A 21,162-nucleotide genomic window follows, 5' to 3' on the forward strand; every position below is an offset into this window, starting at 1 on the left:
CGCGGCAAGGCTAACCACTAAGATAGGCAAACCGGGTGATAGCAAAGGAGACCCGGACAGGGGACACGTAGAACTATAGAATATTGGAAAATTGGGACGAACAGGGCTGATGATGCGGTACTAAAATCGGATAGCAACATTTACATCTCTAAGGACAAGGATAGAAACAGTTCTCTGACCAGACGAATAGATTAATAGAACTTGCGTGACTGGAGCCACCATTGACACAACGTGTGAGAGACATGTTTTTCACGCTTTCTATCAACTAGTAAATAACTCTGAATACGGCGTCCTCGGAATCTTATAACACTAACCACTGTCACACTCACACAGGATTACTAGAACACTACTGCGCTGATGAAATTGCTAATTTGAGTTCATAGGTAAATACAATATGTAAACTCTTCTAAATCTTACTTATATCATCCTAAAAAAGAAAGAATTATCGTACTTCATTTGTCGATGGACGAATATGTATAAATAGAACTTCAATTTCTAAGACAGTCGTGACATGCGTAAGTAAGTCCAAAAGTTGTCTCAAATCTTGAGACCGATGTTAATCTGTTAAGAAGATCGACTATAAAGAACTAGTTTTAGACTGATCTCTAATTTAAAAAAAACACATGACTGAGTTACTGATCCCGTCGAAATTAAAACTGGACCTTCAATAAACGGGTGAAATTAATAGACTCTCTCTTGAGATTATGTAGATACGCGCGGTGTGTTTTTCTGTCGTCAGTCTTAATTCTCTTATGACAATAATATACATGTTCGTTATGTTGCGTCAATGCGAGTGCGATTTATTAGAATTCTGTCGTCAATATTAGAATGTTTAAGTGAATAATGATACTCGTTATTTATGAATTATTCATCAGCAATAGTTATTACACAATCTATCATCAAGCGCCGGTTCTCCACAGTGACTGTTGTTCAACGTTTCTGCGCAGTCACCCCTGTACCCGGCAGGTCCGCGGTTCGAACCCCATATTATGAACATCGTAAAAAATATCGTTATTAATATTTTCTCCTTTCTTTTGTTCTTTTATGATCGACTGAGTCATCGATCAGACCAATTTTTCAATGTTTGGATGGAATTTCTGTAGATTATGTTACACGATGGGCCTACATTGGCGGCTGAGATACGGGGGTATATTTACAACTGATAATACCCTCCCATGATACACTATGTTGTTGGGATTTATACCCTCACGGAAAAGTCATACGCATTCAAAACGCAGGGAAATGCTCGGAAACATGTTTCTGTCTATATTTCTGTTTTTTACATTGGGCTCCAAGGGACTACTCTCCTGACAGCGATGGCTGTGTCAGGGGTGCGGTTCTGTTGAATGTGCCTGGTACTCCTCATATTTTGAGGGGGTACGGTACTTTTTGAAAATGATTAAGAAATAAGGTATTCAAGTCTATTTTTCGTTGCCTTATTGCTACAGGACATATCGCGATTAAAGAAGGGGTAGCCACCGATAACTACTGACCGTAAAAATATTCCGTCCACGCAATATCTAATATGAGCTTCCTCATCGTGCTATTGCTGATTACTGTCAATGTGGTCATCTTTACTCATCCAGTCGCAGGTGAGTCACAATTTCTTATGTTTTCATTTTTCTCTGAGAAAGAGAATAATGGTTTTTTTTCTTTAGTCAAACTCAGTCAAGTGGCCACATAACTGATTATTGTAAAAAGATTAAAACACACTATCTACAGATTAAAAGAATTTAAAATCAAGAATTTATCTATTCGAACAATCTAAAATATATAATAAACACGACGTTTCGATCTCACCCTAGAGATCATCGTCAGGTGTGAAACGTCGTGTTTATTATATATTTTAGATTGTTCGTATAAATAAATTCTTGATTTTAAATTCTTTTAATCTGTAGATAGTGGGTTTTAATCTTTCTATCCGTTCACCACGTTTGAGTGTGGTTATCGTACTATACTGTTTATTGTCTTTTGTTCAACGCAAACCGGTCATATTATACAGTGGAACCTCGTTAACACGAATCTCGTACGGGCAAAAGTGAAACCATCGGGTTTCGTGTTATCCACATATGGATTGATATAGATATTTTAGCTTCGACATGCTGGAAATCATCATAATAAAAGGGTTTCGTCTTAAACAGAATCGTATATTGACGATGTTCAACTGTATAAACATTAATAATCGTAAGGATCGAATATGTTGATCGGATCGAAACGGATCTTCTGCGACCCGAGTGTTCGTTCGACCGATCGTAAGGTCGTATAGTGGCCAATGAACAGCGATGTACACATCACATGACTATAGCCCAACGCACACGGCACCGAAAACACGTGTTCGATGTTTTTTGTTATACCGTGTGCGGGGGAGGCAAAACAAAAAACGCCGAACTGAAAAACGTTTTATGAAACGTGTTTTCTGTTTCGGCGAAACAAATGTTTTGCCGTGTGCGTTGGGCTTTAAGCGTTGGACTCAAAATAGTCGATCTCAGGTGAACTGTTCGCCGAATCGACAACTCGACCTTACGATGTCGGGGGCGGATCCAATGGGATGTGCATAGGGGGTGCTCAGCCCCAAAACTGTCAAGTTGCCCTGAAATTTCACGGGAAAATGAAAAATATTAAACTGATACCTAAAAACTGTGAAATTCATATGCTTGTACTCTGTATTTCCAAAAAAAATTTTGATGAGTTTTTTTTTCGGGGTGCCCATTTCATTATTGTCCTATTTTACATGAGTTTTCATCGCAGACGAACGAATCGGATCTTAGTGCCACCTGAGTTCAAAACGGCAATGTGAGCACTTTATACCTCATCAGATGAGAGTGAGACTGCATTTTGTATGTTTTATTTTCTCTGACTGGATCCTATTTCTTCTCTTTCTCGCGTAGTGTAAACTGCGTGCGTCAGAATTAATCTCATCGCTTTTCTGTACGCACTCGACTGAAAATGTATTTTACACAGATTTATTGATGAACGTTCAATGGAACATATGACAGGCATTCAATTCTATACTGTTAGTCGTTATGTATTAATGAACTAAAACCCAGGTGTTGGTAATGATTCAATAAAGATATTTCAACGGCTAAATTAATCAACGATTAATACAAGCTCTATCTAGTCAATGTTGGGAAGCAGGAAACAGGGAAAGTAAGTTAGTATTCATAGCAAAGGGAAGGTAAGGGAAGTACCCCTTACTGGGGTGATACCCCCCTACCAGTCCGAAACTAAACGGAGTATTATACGTATCAATTCTGAACGGACAGTTCATGAACCTCGTCATTATCAGGGGCGGATCCAGTGTTTTATTCGCGGAGGGGTGCACCCCGAAATAGGACACATATGATTAAAAGGGCACCCCAAAAGGAAACATTAACTGATTTTTAGAAATACGAGAACAAGATTATGAATTCAAACTTTGCGTTTATTAGTTTAAAATATTCCCGTAAAAACTTGACATTTTAAGGAGGGGGTGCGCTAACCGCCACCCTCCTTAAAATGTCAAGTTTCCCTGAGATTTTACGGGAATTTTAAACTAATATACACAAAGTTTGAATTCATAATCTTTTTCTCGTATCTCTTTTGAATTCCAGAGCTGTTAAATATTTGGTCCGAACCTGATGTATACGTCATTTTACAACTCGACCTATAATTATTGAATTACTGTACCCAAAGAGTATATAGGGCGTGTGTAGTAAAAGGCAGAGTCTAGAGAAATACTCCGCGGGGGGCTGAAAGCTGTCACACCATAATTCATCGAACACGGTTGACTCAGAAATCTATTGTTTATAACAGGGCGTAGAATCGATGGCCTTGTTAGCGATAGATGTTTGAAAAAAAAGATATTATAAGCTTGATTCAGAATTTCAGAGACTCGTATTAAATGGGGGGGGGGGGGGTTCGTTTAGATGAAAGTCCACCCTAAAGCCGGTGTCATAGGGTGAAATGTTTCCCTTATTCATGCCCCTTACAATAGATCTCAAAATTTATATCTTAGATATAAAGGCATCCAAGCGTGTTAGGTAATTTATCTTTGGTCATCAAACGAAAGAACAAAAGGTGAGCTGTCTCAAACCGTTTGAATTGAAATAAAATCTTAATCCGGTTTTGAGTTTATGAAGAAAATAAATTTCCGGAAAAAGTGATGAAATCATCGTGATTTTAGTAACGCTGTAACCTTGGTAACAGCATTGTACAAAATTGCACCAGTTGTCAAGGGTGACAAAATACACAGTGATGGCTGGTTGTTTTTACCTTTTCATCGATGTATAATTTGTCCATATAACAGACGAATTAAACGAAATCTTGTTTTAAGACCCTTTTTAGATCCATCCCTGACTATAAGGTTTAAGGTCAGCAGCCCCATTATGACTATCCATGTTACCAAAAATACATAAAGAAAATGTATTTTTGATGTTACTTCAATCTATTGTTAGTGGTGAAACTTAATTATTTAGTTCTCGTTCTCGAAATATGCTTCTAGTCTAACTTGATTCGACGCTAAATTGCAGTTAAATGAATGATTTGATTCGGTGATTTGATGAACTGAAAGAACTTCGTCCATTTCGCCCCAATATGTTAGAAGCTGCGAAACTGCTGATCTTTGCATCTGATAATTACCAAAAGTCTTCTAGGGAGCACTTACAGGACCCCGCCACTAAAACTACGCACCTCACAGTTCCACTTAATCAAAACAGATACGTGCACGTCCAGAATATCGACATTTCACAGAATTCCGGAAATATATTTCCAGAAATTTCTGTTCAGAATTTTCTGCCGACGTTTCTGTTTTCCAGAATTTTCTGCTGTCTGTTTGATAGGTTAACTCAATCCTAAGCCTATAAACCCTATAAAATCTCTAAACCCTAGACTTTAAACCCTAAACGCAGAAAAGCAGATGAAATATGGGATTCTCACTGAAATTTCTGTCAAGCTTCATTTCCCGACATATATGCATATAAATTGACCCCCCCAAAAAGCAATGCTAGCTTCAGGTCTCAGATACATATCTTATCTATAGGATTTTTCTTTAACGAGTGTAGTTTGAATGCGGGCGTGTTTGTCTATTTAGAATAACTCGCAGGTGTGTCAGCTGTGTTCCGATACTACCAGTGTTCAGGTGTCTGGGCTAACAGCAGCACTATGCGCGGCTTATGACGAAATATAGGCTATAATTTAAAAAATCATTGACGGAATAAAAACAATGTTTGGGATCCAATAGAACAGAAACATCTGTGACATTGTCATGTATTATACAACGTAAAGAACAGTACTCGTAGGCATACACTCGAAGAGTTAACTGAGTTTTATCGACGATAATCCCATCCTTAACCCATTAAACATTGAATACCATTGAATACTCTTCTTAACCATCGATCTAACCAGACTTACGGAGCTGATTTCGGATAAAGATAAAAACGAACTTTGGCCGGATCTATAATAATTTTGCCAATGATGATTGTTTTGAAAACGTACGTATTTTAAGTCATCGACTATAATATGAAACAGCTGCGTCTAAAACATTATGACCCGCGACATTCATAAACAGCAAAATGACTCAATCGACCTGAATCATGATATCGGGGTCTCATATACGACCAGAGTCATCGAAACGCAACCGTTAAAAGAAATTTCTCCGGGAAACACCCCCGAACCCCTTAAAAGATAGGCGATTAAAATTTGTAAGAATTACGAACTTTTGAATGGGATGAGCAATAATTCAAGTCGAATTATCGGGAAGACGATATTGATGTTTATAACTTCACCAGCGCGCATCGTTGCATTAACTTTAGAAATGAGTGATATATCATAAAGAAGTTACTTACCAGCTGAGTTCATCGATATTTTAACTTTGTTTCTTTCTTAATCCAATCCAGAGATATGAACGAAATAGAAAATTAAACAATGCGGACCCGGCGGGTACCAAAAAATGGCGCCTGGAAACTGTAAAAAGGCTTATTCCTCCCGCGGTTAACGCCTCGCACCGTCGGATATGAGCTTGTGGTTTCTGGGGTCCGAACCCACCTGCCTTGCCGTCGGCCGCTCTTTCTGTAACGACGGTGGTCGTTAGAACCTGTCAGCAATTTGAACAATTATTTTGACGAAAAAAAAACATCAATCAACGGACACCAAGTGGCAACGAGGTGCCATGCGTATGAACTTCCGCGTGGCTGTTTTATTAGAGAAATATCCTTCCTTCTTTTTAATCTTCTCTTTTGAATTTTTCTATAGGTTTTATATAGATTTTAAATAGATTTGCATATAAATATGGTGGCTGATAAGGGCCATAGTGTAAAATTCCTGGTATGTAAATGAGGGCGCCAGAACGCCAGAACGCCAAAACGAAAAAAAACGTCCAATTTTCTCTGAAAGTTCGTTTTGGCGCACCAAAACGGAGAATATTCCGTTTTGGCGCCCCCGCCAAAACGAACTTTCATTTTGGCCCCCCCGCCAAAACAACGAAAAACGTAAAAATTTCTCTAAAATTTCGTTTTGGCGCGGTTATTTCCGTTTTGGCGTCCCCGCCAAAACAAGCATTCAACCACAGTAAAATTATTTTCAATTTGGCGCGTTGATCTTGTGTGTAATTTGCATAAATTTGCATATATAAAATTATTTTACGTATATATAGAATTATTTTACGTGGTTTAAAGTTCGTTTTGGCGGGGGCGCCAAAACGGAATATTCTCCGTTTTGGCGCGCCAAAACGAACTTTCAGAGAAATTTCGACGTTTTTCGTTGTTTTGGCGGGGGCACAAAAACGGAATTTTCTTTTGGAGAAAATTGGACGTTGCTTTCGTTTTGGCGTTCTGGCGTTCTGGCGCCCTCATTTACATACCAGGAATTTTACGCTATGGTCCTTATCAGCCACCATATATACAGGATCAAAGTCGGTAAAAGTGCAGATCTGCGCCTCTCGTGATTAACGCAATCTAATGAATGACAGAATCCAGGCTAAAATCTTTATAGTGAAGATATCTTTAAACTTAACCAATGGCAATGGCAATGTACTGAAATGCTGATGACATTTTGAATCTGAAAACAATGATATTTAATGTAATTGATTGAACCATTTACGCCGAGAGGTGCAGATCTGCACTTTTACCTAAATGTCCACAAAACATGACTGATGTTTTTATTGAATTTAAGTTAGATCGAGCTAATTTGTTCTCTGAAAAATGTTGGCGTTAATTAAGCGAGCGGTGACATCGAGAAGGATGACGACAGTGGGTTTATAAACGAATTTTAACAATCGATATAAACTGTAATTTCCATTTCCAGGTCAATGTAAATCGAAAATCACTCAGTTCCATTTCGTAAAAGAAAACTCGCCGGTCGGGATGACTGTATTCACATTCGATCGAGCAACCACTGACAATTATACGTTTGTACCGGACCCCTCGGAACAGGGCGTTTCGGACGGGTATCTGAAACTGATTCTCAATTCTAACAACGGGACGGTCGTATTGAACCATTCGATCAACGCCGAACGACTCGATCCTAGATACTCACCACAATCTAAGGTTAGTCACAGTTTTTGATACGTTTCTAACTGCTATCTATCAAAACTATTTCGTTTGATGATTATCTATCTAAGTAAAAAGATATTTACGGACGGTTCTTAGTCGTAAGCTATCAGATTATGTGATAAGAATCTTTTCTTTCTTGATATTTTAAATTTTCTTATCCGAAATTGTCTTCATCGTCTGTCCCATTTCTAGATTTATGTTTCCGAGTTGCGATATATATTGACGTGCAGCTACACGGTATCAACAGGAAGTGGGCCTTTACAGCGAGCGGTAAGTATCGAATTATACGGTTTCGAGGTATATAAACGGGGTGACCGCGATTCTGGAAACAGGGGAAAGACAGGGAACTATTCCATCTCGGTATGACAGGGAATTCGATCAGATTTGACAAAACTCTGGATAACAGGGTAATGGTGTTTCGTGGTGTTTATGTTGCCCATGCTATATTTCCCGTTGGTTCGGTCTCCGTTTTATGTCATCGGAACTTTGCAACTTAACAAACTTCGTTTCATATGGTAAAAAAAGTCGAAATTCGTATATATTCGCAGAGAGTCGGAATATCTAACTGGGTTATGACTTCCTGCTTGAATCTGTCGCGATTACAAATCTCGGCCGGGTCCCTCATCCTACCGTTATCAGAAAAAGGGACAGTTCTGCTTCTTTTCGAAAGGCAAATCAAAATACAGTGGAACCTCGTTACAGCGAACTCCACAGGACCAGAAAATATGTTCCTTATAACCGATAGTTCGTTATATCCAGTATGAAATTGTCTAAATTTTCTTACTTGGGACGAAATTCTATATTTATCATATACGATAAAACGTTGTATCTGAGTTCGTTATACACTACCTGGAAACACAGACAATTTGGAATTGGATGAATTGTGGTCACCCTGCAGTTGATCTATCAAAAAATCCATTGAAAAACCATACGCTCTTCACGCAGTGGTTTCATTATATTTTCAGCGCAAAACATTTTGATGCCAACCTATTTATTATATGCGATTCTTTACTAATTCTTTTTAGGTGCCGTATAAAGTAACTATAATTGTGAATAATCTAAACGATGTTTATCCGCATTTCGAAAATTCACCGTATTATAAAGAAGTCAACGAGGTAAGATGGGCGAGTATGTTGGCCGATTCAGGAAAACCAAACTTTCTGACAAAAAAATTGTGTTCATGATCATTTTTATCGTGCGTCTAGCCGTGCAGAAATATTTCTATATAGCCCGAATCAGCCACCAGGGGATACACTAAAGCCTTTTTACTTTTTTGAAAACAATTCTGATTGAAGATTAATGAATTGTAGGCATAGTTTTTAAACGGCGTCGATGATTATTCACTACATGAAAAATGATTACCGATTAGGTATATAAACCTTAAGAATGTATAAAATATGCCTATATGCCTATTTCACGAAACTCGGCACTTTTTGTGTGTTAGATTTAAGACCATAGTCTAACGCTGCGATTACACGGCGACGATTTGGCTCGGGCCAAATTGGCAGGGACCTTGCGCGAGTCAAAATCGGGCCCGTGTAAATTGCCCGTTCACTCGTTACTAAACCACTTCGATACTAAAAAATCCGAAGTTAGATTGCGATTCACAAGCAATTATTTGACTCATAGGGCCTACTAAAATTTGACTTGGGCCAGGTCCGGCATCTTTTGTCGGGGAAATTTTGGCCGGGCCCATTTAGCACCCGTGTGCGAACAGTTGTTCCGGGTCAAAAATGCTCGTGTGATCGCGGCTTAAGACATCTTAGTGCAGTCTTCTTTCTGACTTATGTTATGACTGTACGTCCCGATGATGAAACGTATGTGTGCTTTGTTTTGTAGTTGACTCCAATAACTACTACAGTATTTATACTAAAAGGCCGCGCTGAAGACGACGACAGCGGGGGATCTGTAACTAATTATGCAATAGCCGTAAGTCCACTGATTACTGCCGGAATCAACATTTCAGACCATTCGACCGCGCGTGTCCGTTCCACTTACATATGTTCCAAGTCAGAGATAACTCGATTCGATCATAGACTACAGATGATCCAGCTCGATCCGCTGTTAACTCGGTTGAAATAAGATCAATTTTAACGATTTCAGTTTTGGAGTCAAATTTAAATTTGTAAAATTTGTATGTACATTTTATTATGTACATTGATATTACAATAAAATTTGCAAAGCACGAAATAAAATAAAATGTATTCAAAAATACCGTAAAAATTAATTAGACAATTTTCAGTTATTGATCGATAATTGGTTATTTTGTAGGGTGGTAGCGATGGTAAATTTAAACTAATTGGACCTACCTCTGATGGAATGGTCGCCGTAGCCGAAACTTTAGATTACGATCGCGGAAAAAGAATCTATAACATTAATATTTCTGTTACCGTAAGTAAAATAAGACGAAAGATTTTTCTAAGAATTAATTGTTCGATAGAATGGAAATTCAGTTTCTTTTTTTTCTTTTAATTTTAGGATAATGAGTTTTATGGAAAAAAATTGACAAGTTATGGGTTGTTGATAATTAATGTTACCGATGGTGACGATCAGAATCCGAAATTCTCAAATGAAGCTTACACATTATCGATACCAGAACAGGTAAAACATGAATTTTACGCGGCCTATCTATCTGAGCACTGCGGAACCAGACTATACGCCTTCCCATCACCCCATCCACCTCTTGATTATCGGTTTCTGAGATTAATTTTGATAAAATTGCTAGATTTGGTGATACATTTCCAATCAAAAATATCTTCGGTGAAGTTCTAAACACAGCTCGAATTGTGTGAATATCATTTTTTTAAGTGCACCGATAAACTATAATGTGTTTGTTACGGAAGCGTCGTGGGGACATCATTTACGAGAAATAAATATTTCATTTTTAGTTGAGATATATCTCAGCATAAAATCATTTTCGATTAATACATAGTTTTGCCAATTTTATGTCGATTTATTATCTCGACGTAAATACGTTTACGATTAATAAAAAGCTTTGCTGAATTTATGTCGCGAGATCATCTGACATAAATTCAGAAATGTTCGTATTTAAATCAAAATTCGATTTCTTAGTCAATTTGGAATACAAAAATGTAGAGAAAGCACTGTTGCACATAGGATGGCTCGTATCAGATTTGTTGGTTTGGATGCAAAATCGATAACATGTTTTATCATGGACTCTAAAACGAAACTTTAAGCCTAGCGCACATCGACACTGCGATTGGAGACAACTTAGTTGCCAGGCAGTTTTCGGCGCATGAGAGCAATTGGCTGGATACAATCAGTTGCTCGAATTTGTCGATGTGAGCGAGCTTACGACTGGTTAGCGTCCATCTATATCCAGTTCCACCCAGTTGCTCATGTTCTACTTTTGAGCAACTAGTTGTACTCAGTTGCTCTCATATCCGTCGATGTGAGCGCTCCATAATCAACAACACATGGTTGTAACTGACTAAAACAAAGCTATTTGTCACGTGACTTGTGATGCCCTCAAGAATATTTGCTAAACCACATCTCAGTTGCTGTCGATGTGTGCGCTATGGACCTAGTATGGTGGCTGATAAGGGCCATAGCGTAAAATTCCTGGTATGTAAATGAGGGCGCCAGAACGCCAGAACGCCAAAACGAAAAAAAACGTCCAATTTTCTCTAAAAGTTCGTTTTGGCGCGCCAAAACGGAGAATATTCCGTTTTGGCGCCCCCGCCAAAACGAACTTTCATTTTGGCGCCCCCGCCAAAACGAACTTTCGTTTTGGCGCCCCCGCCAAAACGAACTTTCATTTTGGCGCCCCCGCCAAAACGAAATTTTCTCTGAAAGTTCGTTTTGGCGCGCCAAAACAACGAATATTTCGTTTTGGCGCCCCCGCCAAAACGAACTTTCGTTTTGGCGCCCCCGCCAATACGAACTTTAAACCACGTAAAATAATTCTATATATACGTAAAATATTTTCATTTATGCAAATTTATGCAAATTACACACAAGATCAACGCGCCAATTTGAAAAATAATTTTACTGTGGTTGAATGCTTGTTTTGGCGGGGGCGCCAAAACGGAAATAACCGCGCCAAAACGAACTTTTCTTTGTTTTGGCGCGCCAAAACGAACTTTCAGAGAAATTTCGACGTTTTTCGTTGTTTTGGTGGGGGCGCCAAAATGAAAGTTCGTTTTGGCGGGGGCGCCAAAACGGAATATTCTCCGTTTTGGCGCGCCAAAACGAACTTTTAGAGAAATTTCGACGTTTTTCGTTGTTTTGGCGGGGGCGCCAAAACGAAAGTTCGTTTTGGCGGGGGCGCCAAAATGAAAGTTCGTTTTGGCGGGGGCGCCAAAACGGAATTTTCTTTGTTTTGGCGCGCCAAAACGAACTTTTAGAGAAAATTGGACGTTTTTCGTTGTTTTGGCGGGGGCGCCAAAATGAAAGTTCGTTTTGGCGGGGCGCCAAAACGGAATATTCTCCGTTTTGGCGCGCCAAAACGAACTTTTAGAGAAATTTCGACGTTTTTCGTTGTTTTGGCGGGGGCGCCAAAACGAAAGTTCGTTTTGGCGGGGGCGCCAAAATGAAAGTTCGTTTTGGCGGGGGCGCCAAAACGGAATTTTCTTTGTTTTGGCGCGCCAAAACGAACTTTTAGAGAAAATTGGACGTTTTTCGTTGTTTTGGCGGGGGCGCCAAAACGATAGTTCGTTTTGGCTGGGGCACCAAAATGAAAGTTCGTTTTGGCGGGGGCGCCAAAACGGAATTTTCTTTGTTTTGGCGCGCCAAAACGAACTTTTAGAGAAAATTGGACGTTTTTTTTCGTTTTGGCGTTCTGGCGTTCTGGTGCCCTCATTTACATACCAGGAATTTTACGCTATGGCCCTTATCAGCCACCATAACCTAGCGACCGGCATGAGCCGCGCAGTTGCTGGGGTTTACTAAATTTTCGATGTGCGCGGGGTACTCGCTCACTAGCAACTAGTTGTCTCCAGTCGCTTTGTCGATGTATGCTTAGCTTTAGAGTCCATGGTTAAATCTACGTACGAGCAATCATCTCGATTGCTCGAAGGTTAAATCTTGGAATGATTAATCATTTCAAATGATTACTCCAAGGTTAAATCTAGTTACCACTCTGATACGAGCCACTGCGTGCCGTACTGTCCCAAACCAAAGGCGAATCTATCACATCAAATTAAATTTGATTTTAAGTAAAATCGTATTTATCCTGGCATAATCAAATTTGGTTTGGTCTAATTTTTGAATTTAGCACGGTATCAAATTCAAAGCGATTTATCAAATGATCAAATCACCTCGAGTGGTGATTTGGTACGATTTGCAGATGCCAAACTAAAAACAAACTGAAAACTCATTCATAGGAAATGATATTTCAAAAACCAGGGCAGTATTTTCTTGTCAGCCGTTTTGAACAAGCCGTCAAATTCATACAGTTGTGCAAATCTTATTTGATTAGATTACACGTGACTAGCAAATTAAAATTAGGAAAATCAAATCTGATTTGAATCAAAGATAAATTCGCCTCAAGATGTACTGCGCAACTTCGCTGATAAGCGGGTTCGAGTCCTGCTGATGTAGGTGTACCAAATCAAAACGCTAGAACGCCAAAAACAAGGAAAACTGCCCTTCCCGTCAGGTTAAATATGAATGGTTATGAAGACCCGAATTTAAAAAACAAAACCAGACCTCATCATGGACAGTTTGACCTGGATTCACAGCAACCACTACTATCCTCATCACGGGTAGTCTGAATACCAAGTCGTTGCTAGCGGTTCCCTTGTTTGAGGAACAACAACTAGGTACTAGACCACATCACGGGTCGCTTCTCCGCTAATCTCTCACTATTCATTCATAGACTCCGTCCATAGTGAATCAACCACTGCTGACTGTTCCTCCGCTTCACGCGTTTGATCAAGATACAGGCATCAATATGACCATTAATTACAGCATAGAAAAAGGTTGGTTTTCTGACAATATAGCATTTATGTGAGTTATTTAGTAGAAACACGTGTGCATACTAGAACCTACTGACAATGTCGATTTTACGCGAAAGTGAAAGTGAAAGTGCAGTAATTGTTCGAGATTTGTGCAGATATTTTTCATATTTCAGGAACGATTATTAATAATGAAGTACATTTTCGTATGGACAATCAAACCGGTGCCTTATACCTGCTGAAATCACTTGACAGAGAAAATTTAATCCCTAATCCGTTTACTATACAGGTCAAGGTATGTATTCACAGCCTCTCTCGTATCTGGGCTTTGTGATTACAGTAACTGATTGGGTTCTTAATATGGCTCGGGGGCTGGTTTTATAGTCAAGACTTAAGTCCAAGATTGATCTTAAATCTTAGGACTGGCCTTAAAATTTTAAGTTGTTAGATTGGCTATAGAACTAAGTTGGTTTTAGACTGGTCTTAAGTCTAAGCCCCCACTATGGAACCCGCCCCTGGGAGATACGTACGCACCATAATTAACTCTGTTTAAAGAAGAGTCTGACGTATCTATGTGTTAATGCAGAAAAGTTAAATGTCTTCGATGTTTAGAAAGGCACAGGAAATTGCTTTGTTTGTGGGCGCAAAAACTTACTGGAAAATATTTCTGTGCCATTTGTAATGCGCGGATAAATATGGCTGGAAAAATGAAAATAAAAGATGAATCCCCAGGACACTGTCATAGGTCCTTATCTCACAGACCCTCATTGGTTCAATGCATTTAGTGCTCAGGCTTTTTTGATGCCTAACTAATCCAGGTATGAGTGGTTCATTGTTGAAACTGAATCCAGTAACAAAGAGCGTTTTAAAAGGTCCATTTCCAATGTTCGGGGTCTACTGTTCAATATCCAGTTCCACTGTCAGTTAAACTTGAATCTGAGAAATAATTTACATATCCGATGTTTTAAACCTGAGTCTGATTTATGGAACTGGGTTCTTGTGGAACTAGGTCGTAAACTATGAAACTAAAGCTTCAGAATTCCTTGTCCATAGATTCTGAAATTCATAGATGAAGTTCAATGTTATTTTAAACTGCGTATCGTATGAGTCAAAACTTTGATTTAACTGTTTTTCAAGCGAGAAATTCCCAGGGATTCTTCGGGATGTTATGAAAATATTTACTTTTGATTGTAGGCGTATCAAATAGATCGTCCAGAAGCGCGGTCTACGCTGACTGATGTTACTGTTACAGTTACTGATATTAATGATAATCCGCCAGTGATGTCACTCTCTCCATATCTGGCAACGATTCCTGAAAACTCTGCTGTAGGAACTACCGTTCTACAAGTGGCTGCTTCGGATAAAGATCTGGTATGTAAGAACAGAATTAGGCTCACTCACTTTCCTGCCAAGTACCAACGGCCCTCCAGTTCTACAGTTGCCAATTCAGTTTGACTCTTCAATTGAAATAAGGTCATTTGAACCTTGAGTCAAATTTTAACTAAAAACTGGTGGAACTGGGCCATTTAAGTCTGAAAATACAGACGATTAAAAAAAATGTTCATATTTTGACATTGTTCATTTATACTTATCAGTGATTCAGATTATTTCTTATTCAGTATTTGAAATGCGGGCTGAATTTAGGGGGTGGTTTCAGGGGTACGAACCCCTGCCTTCCCATAGAAGTTGCCCCTATCGTCAAGAGTGAGAAGGTTAAAACATGAAAATTTGACTTCATCTTCTCAGAAATTGCTTCTTTTCGATTTCATTTCTTAAAAAATGTCTAATGCCGGAGATGCCCTCCGCTGGTGGTAGCCTTTTGATGCAGCTGATTTTCGAGAAATGCCTTTTGCATTTCTGGACCCCCGCCTTCTTATTTCACTATATCCATCCCTGAAATTCTACGTTCAGATTTTCATTATTACCGTATGCGTAAATACTTTGTATACCAGTATTTGTGAAGATATCTAATGACATTAGTGATGGTGGCGTTTAAAGATATGTTTAAATGTTGAAAAAAAAGAATTATGATCATAGTAATTGTAGATAGATCAATAATAATTGCAGCTGGTTTGAGGTTCTAATATCAATGAATACGTAGCATTTATTAATGCATGTATGATAATCAGCCACTTAAAACAGTATGAATTACATACGAAAAAAATATAAAAGATGAGCGCCGTGACACTGGAATTTGATATTTTCAGTTCATTTCGATCAATCTGTTACAGCTGTTCTTGCAGGGGGTGCTTTGGGTGCTAAAACTACCTCCCCTTTGGAAAATTTCCTTCGTACTATTCATTTTCAGTTTTTCAACGCTACATTTCAAAGTACATTTTATATTTACGGTATGAGACGATAAAGGAATGCCCGAAAATGCTCAGAATGCATGAAAATTAGACTGATTTTTCAAAATTTTCTGGGGGATGACCTGGAGTCGATTTGGCCGGGGCCAAATTGGCACGGATCAAGCCCGAGTCAAATTCGACCCGTGCCTAATTAGAGCGCGTGCTCACTGAACAATGCTTAAACAAAGTGAAGTGAGTCATTTCCGGAACCAGTTGCAATTCAAACGCAATCATTTGTCCTGTGCTAAAAATTTGGCTCGGGTCTGGTCCTACATTTTCAGCCAGGCCAAACAGGCAATGGCCCATTTGGTAGTGTGTGAACAGTCATCCCGACCAAATTTGGCATGTGCCAAAAATGAATCGCGGTTATAGTATCCTGGGGCCAGTTGCACAGTCATGGCTTAGATTTAAGACTGGTCTATAACTTAGGTCTATAGAACTAAATCAATATAACTACTTAAGCCCGGTCTTAAGATCTAAGCCCACTTTTGGACTTTAAGTCATGACTGTGCAACTGGGATCTGGCATTGGGATCTGTTCTATGAACTTTTGTTGATCCAATTAACGCAAACTAACATGCCATATCCTACCGGAACTTATCATAGAAATAGACATTTACCAGTACATATTTCAAAATTCTGACTTATGAAACTGTAAAATGTATACTATCTTTTTCAGGGTTTGAATGCTGAGTTTGATTTCGATCTAGTCGACCCGAGTTCGACGTTCAGCATAAACAGTACTACTGGTATAGTTACCGTACTCAACTCGACTAAACTCGATAGAGAATTGAACTCATTCGTCCAAGCGAAGGTCAGTGTTTTGATACGTAAATGCATGATGAATGGGTATTTCGTAAGCTATTTCTTTATGCGTGTCTTGATTGGCCTTAAGTGTAAAACAGTAGAGCATAATTATACCAGTACCTTTGTTTTAAAATCTAGAAAATAGTTCAAGATTTAGAAGTTACATGCAATGATAATGAAGACAGATAATATGATATTATATTGAATATGATATAACTTGTGTCTTCAAATCTTTCAAATAATTTGGAAGACATATTGTAATCTGGTCTTTTTAAGGTGTAACGATAAAAACTTGCCTTCCTGTAAACTGTTTAAGATTTATTTATCGCTTTAATCAAGAAAAACCATGTTATTTCAAATAATTATCATCATCACACTTTTAAGGCGCCTTTCCGTTACTAAACTCATAGGTATATGCTGTTCTAGAAGATATAAACTATGTTAACGGACTGATCACTTATCACTCAAATCTTCGAAATCACGCCCTTACTTTAAAAATGCTTTACCAATTACTTGGTCGCAAAATACTAATGCCCACAACGTGGCCGCCATTTTATCTGTTTATATATGTAAAGGGTGATCCTTGTAACGAATGTGCGTGTGCGTTAGTGATGAGTGCATGTGAGTGTGATTGTTGACCGAGGGGTAAGGACTCGTATAAGTCAACTTTTGACTTCTCCTTACTCCTCGCAATCTATATTGTTACTCTGAATATAATGTATATTGTGTCGATATTTTTTGTAACAATTTATTTTGCAAATTCATTCATTCATTCATTCATTCATTCATGCATGTGATTCACATGATAGTGTGGGTATCAGTTAACAGTTCTCGCCGGTCAGTTGGTAATAGTTCTATGTTTTATGTTTTCGCAGGTATTCGCTGTAGAAACGCAAACTGCTGAGAAATTAAAAAGTGTTCCGTCAGATCTAATTGTAACGCTCAGCGATGCTAACGATAATAAACCGGTGTTTTATCCGTCCGAAGTGTATAACTTCCGAACCAACGAAACAGTAACGTTAAACTCCAAAATCGGACAGGTTAGTGTTAAATGTATATCAAGTGGGCCCTATATTAGATTGATATTACGGTCATTTACGGCAGTTTGATGTTCTGAAATTAACAAGATTGACAGAAGCAGGGGTTGGATATGAAAAATTCTTTAAGTTGATATTTCTGTGAAAATTTTCATAAAGTTATGAAATCGGTCAGTCAATTTTATAGCTCCTTTGCTTCTTGTCATCATCATGGCAACTGAGCACTGTTTTGCCTTTATATGGGCCAATGTGTCAGTTTTCTGCTGTTTCTCGCAATACTCTGTTTGAAGAATATGCATATTTTGAAAAATTTCTTTATGTGAAAAATGAGAAAAATCCATCTTAAGTTCAGTGAAAAAAGCAAACTCAACCCCTCCAATCATCTGAGAATCAGTCCTCCGAAACGTATTTCCATTAGATTTGAGTTAAGACAAGATTGACCAAATTTATTTACTCAAAAATGTGTTGGCGTTATGTGAGCAGTGGCAATAAAAAGGACTGCATTATAATGGACTTCGACAGTACATATATATTAGGCTGAAGTTACTATAAATAGTCATCGGGATGAGTCGTCACATTTCTGAAGCCGTCTATATTTTTAAGTCCAAATTTGTATTTCCAGTTCAATTTACTAAGTGTATGTTGTCATTTGGATAAAATGTCGTCACTACTAGGATGTCGTTTCACTACTGATGGTTTATTTCAAAGTCAACTTGTTTACAGCTATTTTGACCTATTTTCAAATGAATGATATCTGCGAATGATTCCGATGTTGCTTTTTATGTACGTAGGTTTGGGCGAATGATTCTGATCTCGGTTTAAACGGTGAAGTAGTCTATAGTATTATCTACGCGACGAATGACGGATTGAACAAATTTCAAATTGATTCGGCCGCTGGAGTCATTACGAACAAAGCTCTATTGAGTTCACCTTATTTCGATAAATACCGGTTAACAGTACAAGCTACTGATAAAGCTGCCAGCTTATTCCAAAGGAGGTAGGTTTTCAAAAACTATATACGTATTATAGTAATTCAAGTACTTTTACTACCTAATGGTAGATCCAGGATAAATTAGTATACGTACCTGACAAATCAAGTCCTGGAAACCCAAGAGTGCTTTGGCCATACACCTGAAAGTCTTTAACCCTTTCAGTGCGTCTACACCGCAGTGCGGTGTACGAATCAGTGATGGATTTTGCTAGTACACCGCACTGCGGTGTATTGATTTAATTAGTAATTACTAATTATCTCTTGAAAAATGGCAGCAGAAAAATGGCAGTGTCAAACATAGTGAAATATTAGTAACTAACGATATACCGCGCCAGGGTGTAGACGCACTATAGTGCTATTCCCGTTATTCAACACACTAGGGTGGAATTTTTCAGAATTTTCAAATTATCTTCAGCACTATAGGGTATTAATAAGCCAGCACTGAAAGGGTTAAGACACAAAATCTAAGGAATTCATAGCACAATCATAGAAAATCAAGACCATATTGAGACCCAATATTGTCCTCAATCAGACAATTAACGCAAAGCAATTTTTCGGATCATTTCACAAAATTCCCCCCTCACTTCTTTTCAGTTCATGGGTCCTAAACAAGATTCAGCGTAAACCCAGTTTTAATCGGTCTGTGGTCCTATTAATTTCAGGTCATCGACAGCTGCAGTAACGATAGATGTAACAGATATAAATAATAATGCACCTGTTTTCAATAATGCACCTTACTCAACTAAAATAGGAGAATTAATTCCACCGAGATCAATCGTCTTTCAAATATCGGTAAGTATACTAAGTCTATCATTGTGTCTTGATGCAAGAAGAATAAGAATGGAGTGTGAGTGGAGGGGGGGATAAAACGCGATGGAAAGGAGTGAGGAGGGAGAGGAGAAAGAAGAGAGAATAGAGAAAGAGGGAGAGATATTGGATGAGGTAGGGAAGTGGGACAGAGATGGATAAGTGAGAGAGGGAGAAAGTGAGTGAGAGTGAGGGGAAAGATGAGTGAGAGGAAAGGAGGGCAAAGGAGGGGAGAGATGAGTGAGAGGGAGGTCGGAGGGAATTTCTCTGATAATGGTTGTAAGTTTTGTATTGTAGGCAACGGATGCTGATAAAACGTCAGTGCTGTCTTACAGTATCACGGCCGGTGACTTGAACAAACAGTTCTCAATCTCGTCAATGTACGTAAGACCTCTTTTGAAACCCTAATATTTTCTGACAATTCGTCTGGAAGATGGATGTGTAGAAAGTTGAAATCTATTTGTTACAGGGGAATGGTAAAAACTGCTAAAAGTTTAGACCGAGAAGTTAAACCGTCGTACAATTTAACAATTGAAGTCACCGATGGCAAATATGTAAGTTTGAAAATAGAATGAAATGTCTGTCTCCCTACAGCTGAATGCTAAGGAGAATTTATACTATCAAAAGCGGTAACAAGCCGATTTAACAAACAGGTCACTGTGTGTATGTTCATTCTATCTGCATGATCTGGTGCTATGGTTCTTCAGGTCGAAACAAATAAGTACCCCCCAATAAACCCCAAAAACATATTTCACCACATCTGCTGCGATAGCGCCTTATGACATCACAAATGAGTGCGATTGCAGTCACAGTTAATACAGCACTTGACTAAAACACACAGTAGATCAGTAGGTTTGAAACATCGGGGGAATATATTTTCTCATTATACTCATTATGGCCTTCACAAGCACAGCATGTATTCGTGGACACAGGATATCCAATTTCCCGAGATCCCACATGATCTACTGGCAATGGGGGATATATTTTAAAATGCTCCAACTAAAATTCAGCGCCACTGAATCGGATACATGTAGTTTGAAGTTTGAAGTTCTTAAAAACAACTGTAGCGTCCATGGGTAGATGTTTGATATTCCTGTTGATATTCTCTTCCAGAAAGCGTTGACCAGTCTCGGCATTGAACTGATTGATGTCAATGATAACGCGCCTGTTTTCGGTAACAATACTTACCAGTTTAACGTGACGGAAGAGCAGCCGATCGGAGCTCTGATCGGAGTAGTCAAGGCAACGGACGCTGATGTTGGCGGGAATGGCGAAATTACTTATTCTTTTGTCGGGACCTGGTAAGAGTCGAAGATGGCTGGCTTGAAATTATATTCGAAAGATCAATCTGAGTTTATACGCAATTATATTCATTTTCAGGGCAAAAGATTTCTTTTCAATCAATGCAATTGATGGACAAATAACTTCGACTAAGAAGTTAGATTTGGAAGCACGATCAGTTTATGAGTTCAGCGTTCAAGCTATAGATAATGGCAATCCTAGGCTGTCGAGTTCAGCTAGTGTATCAGTGTTTTTACTTGATATTAATGATAATTTACCGGTATTTGTTGGATTGCCATACGCAGTAACGATTCCAGAGAATCTACTCGCTTCAAAATTCTTCACTCCGCAGGTAACTTACATTTTATACCTTTTATACCTATTAGTTAGAGTAGACAATGCCCAAGCCAGATCGTTTTACTTCGGAATGATATCCGAGTTAGATGGT

General features: G+C 38.6%; 1 protein-coding gene across 1 annotated transcript in view; it reads left to right on the forward strand.

The window, feature by feature from the left end:
* Nucleotides 1-7,337: 7,337 nt before the first annotated feature.
* LOC141904398 (cadherin-23-like) overlaps nucleotides 7,338-21,162 on the forward strand; it is a 54,991-nt gene continuing 41,166 nt past the window's right edge. The window contains exons 1-16 of the mRNA XM_074792982.1: nucleotides 7,338-7,520; nucleotides 8,552-8,641; nucleotides 9,366-9,455; nucleotides 9,798-9,917; nucleotides 10,005-10,127; nucleotides 13,366-13,468; nucleotides 13,621-13,739; nucleotides 14,639-14,815; nucleotides 16,471-16,605; nucleotides 17,474-17,638; nucleotides 18,427-18,632; nucleotides 19,289-19,418; nucleotides 19,731-19,813; nucleotides 19,903-19,987; nucleotides 20,547-20,734; nucleotides 20,814-21,066. Coding sequence (XP_074649083.1) covers nucleotides 7,338-7,520; nucleotides 8,552-8,641; nucleotides 9,366-9,455; nucleotides 9,798-9,917; nucleotides 10,005-10,127; nucleotides 13,366-13,468; nucleotides 13,621-13,739; nucleotides 14,639-14,815; nucleotides 16,471-16,605; nucleotides 17,474-17,638; nucleotides 18,427-18,632; nucleotides 19,289-19,418; nucleotides 19,731-19,813; nucleotides 19,903-19,987; nucleotides 20,547-20,734; nucleotides 20,814-21,066 — 2,250 coding nt within the window. The remainder of the gene's footprint in view (nucleotides 7,521-8,551; nucleotides 8,642-9,365; nucleotides 9,456-9,797; nucleotides 9,918-10,004; nucleotides 10,128-13,365; nucleotides 13,469-13,620; nucleotides 13,740-14,638; nucleotides 14,816-16,470; nucleotides 16,606-17,473; nucleotides 17,639-18,426; nucleotides 18,633-19,288; nucleotides 19,419-19,730; nucleotides 19,814-19,902; nucleotides 19,988-20,546; nucleotides 20,735-20,813; nucleotides 21,067-21,162) is intronic.

Source organism: Tubulanus polymorphus, chromosome 4 (assembly GCF_964204645.1).
Source record: "Tubulanus polymorphus chromosome 4, tnTubPoly1.2, whole genome shotgun sequence".
Classification (NCBI taxonomy): Eukaryota; Metazoa; Nemertea; class Palaeonemertea; order Tubulaniformes; family Tubulanidae; genus Tubulanus; species Tubulanus polymorphus.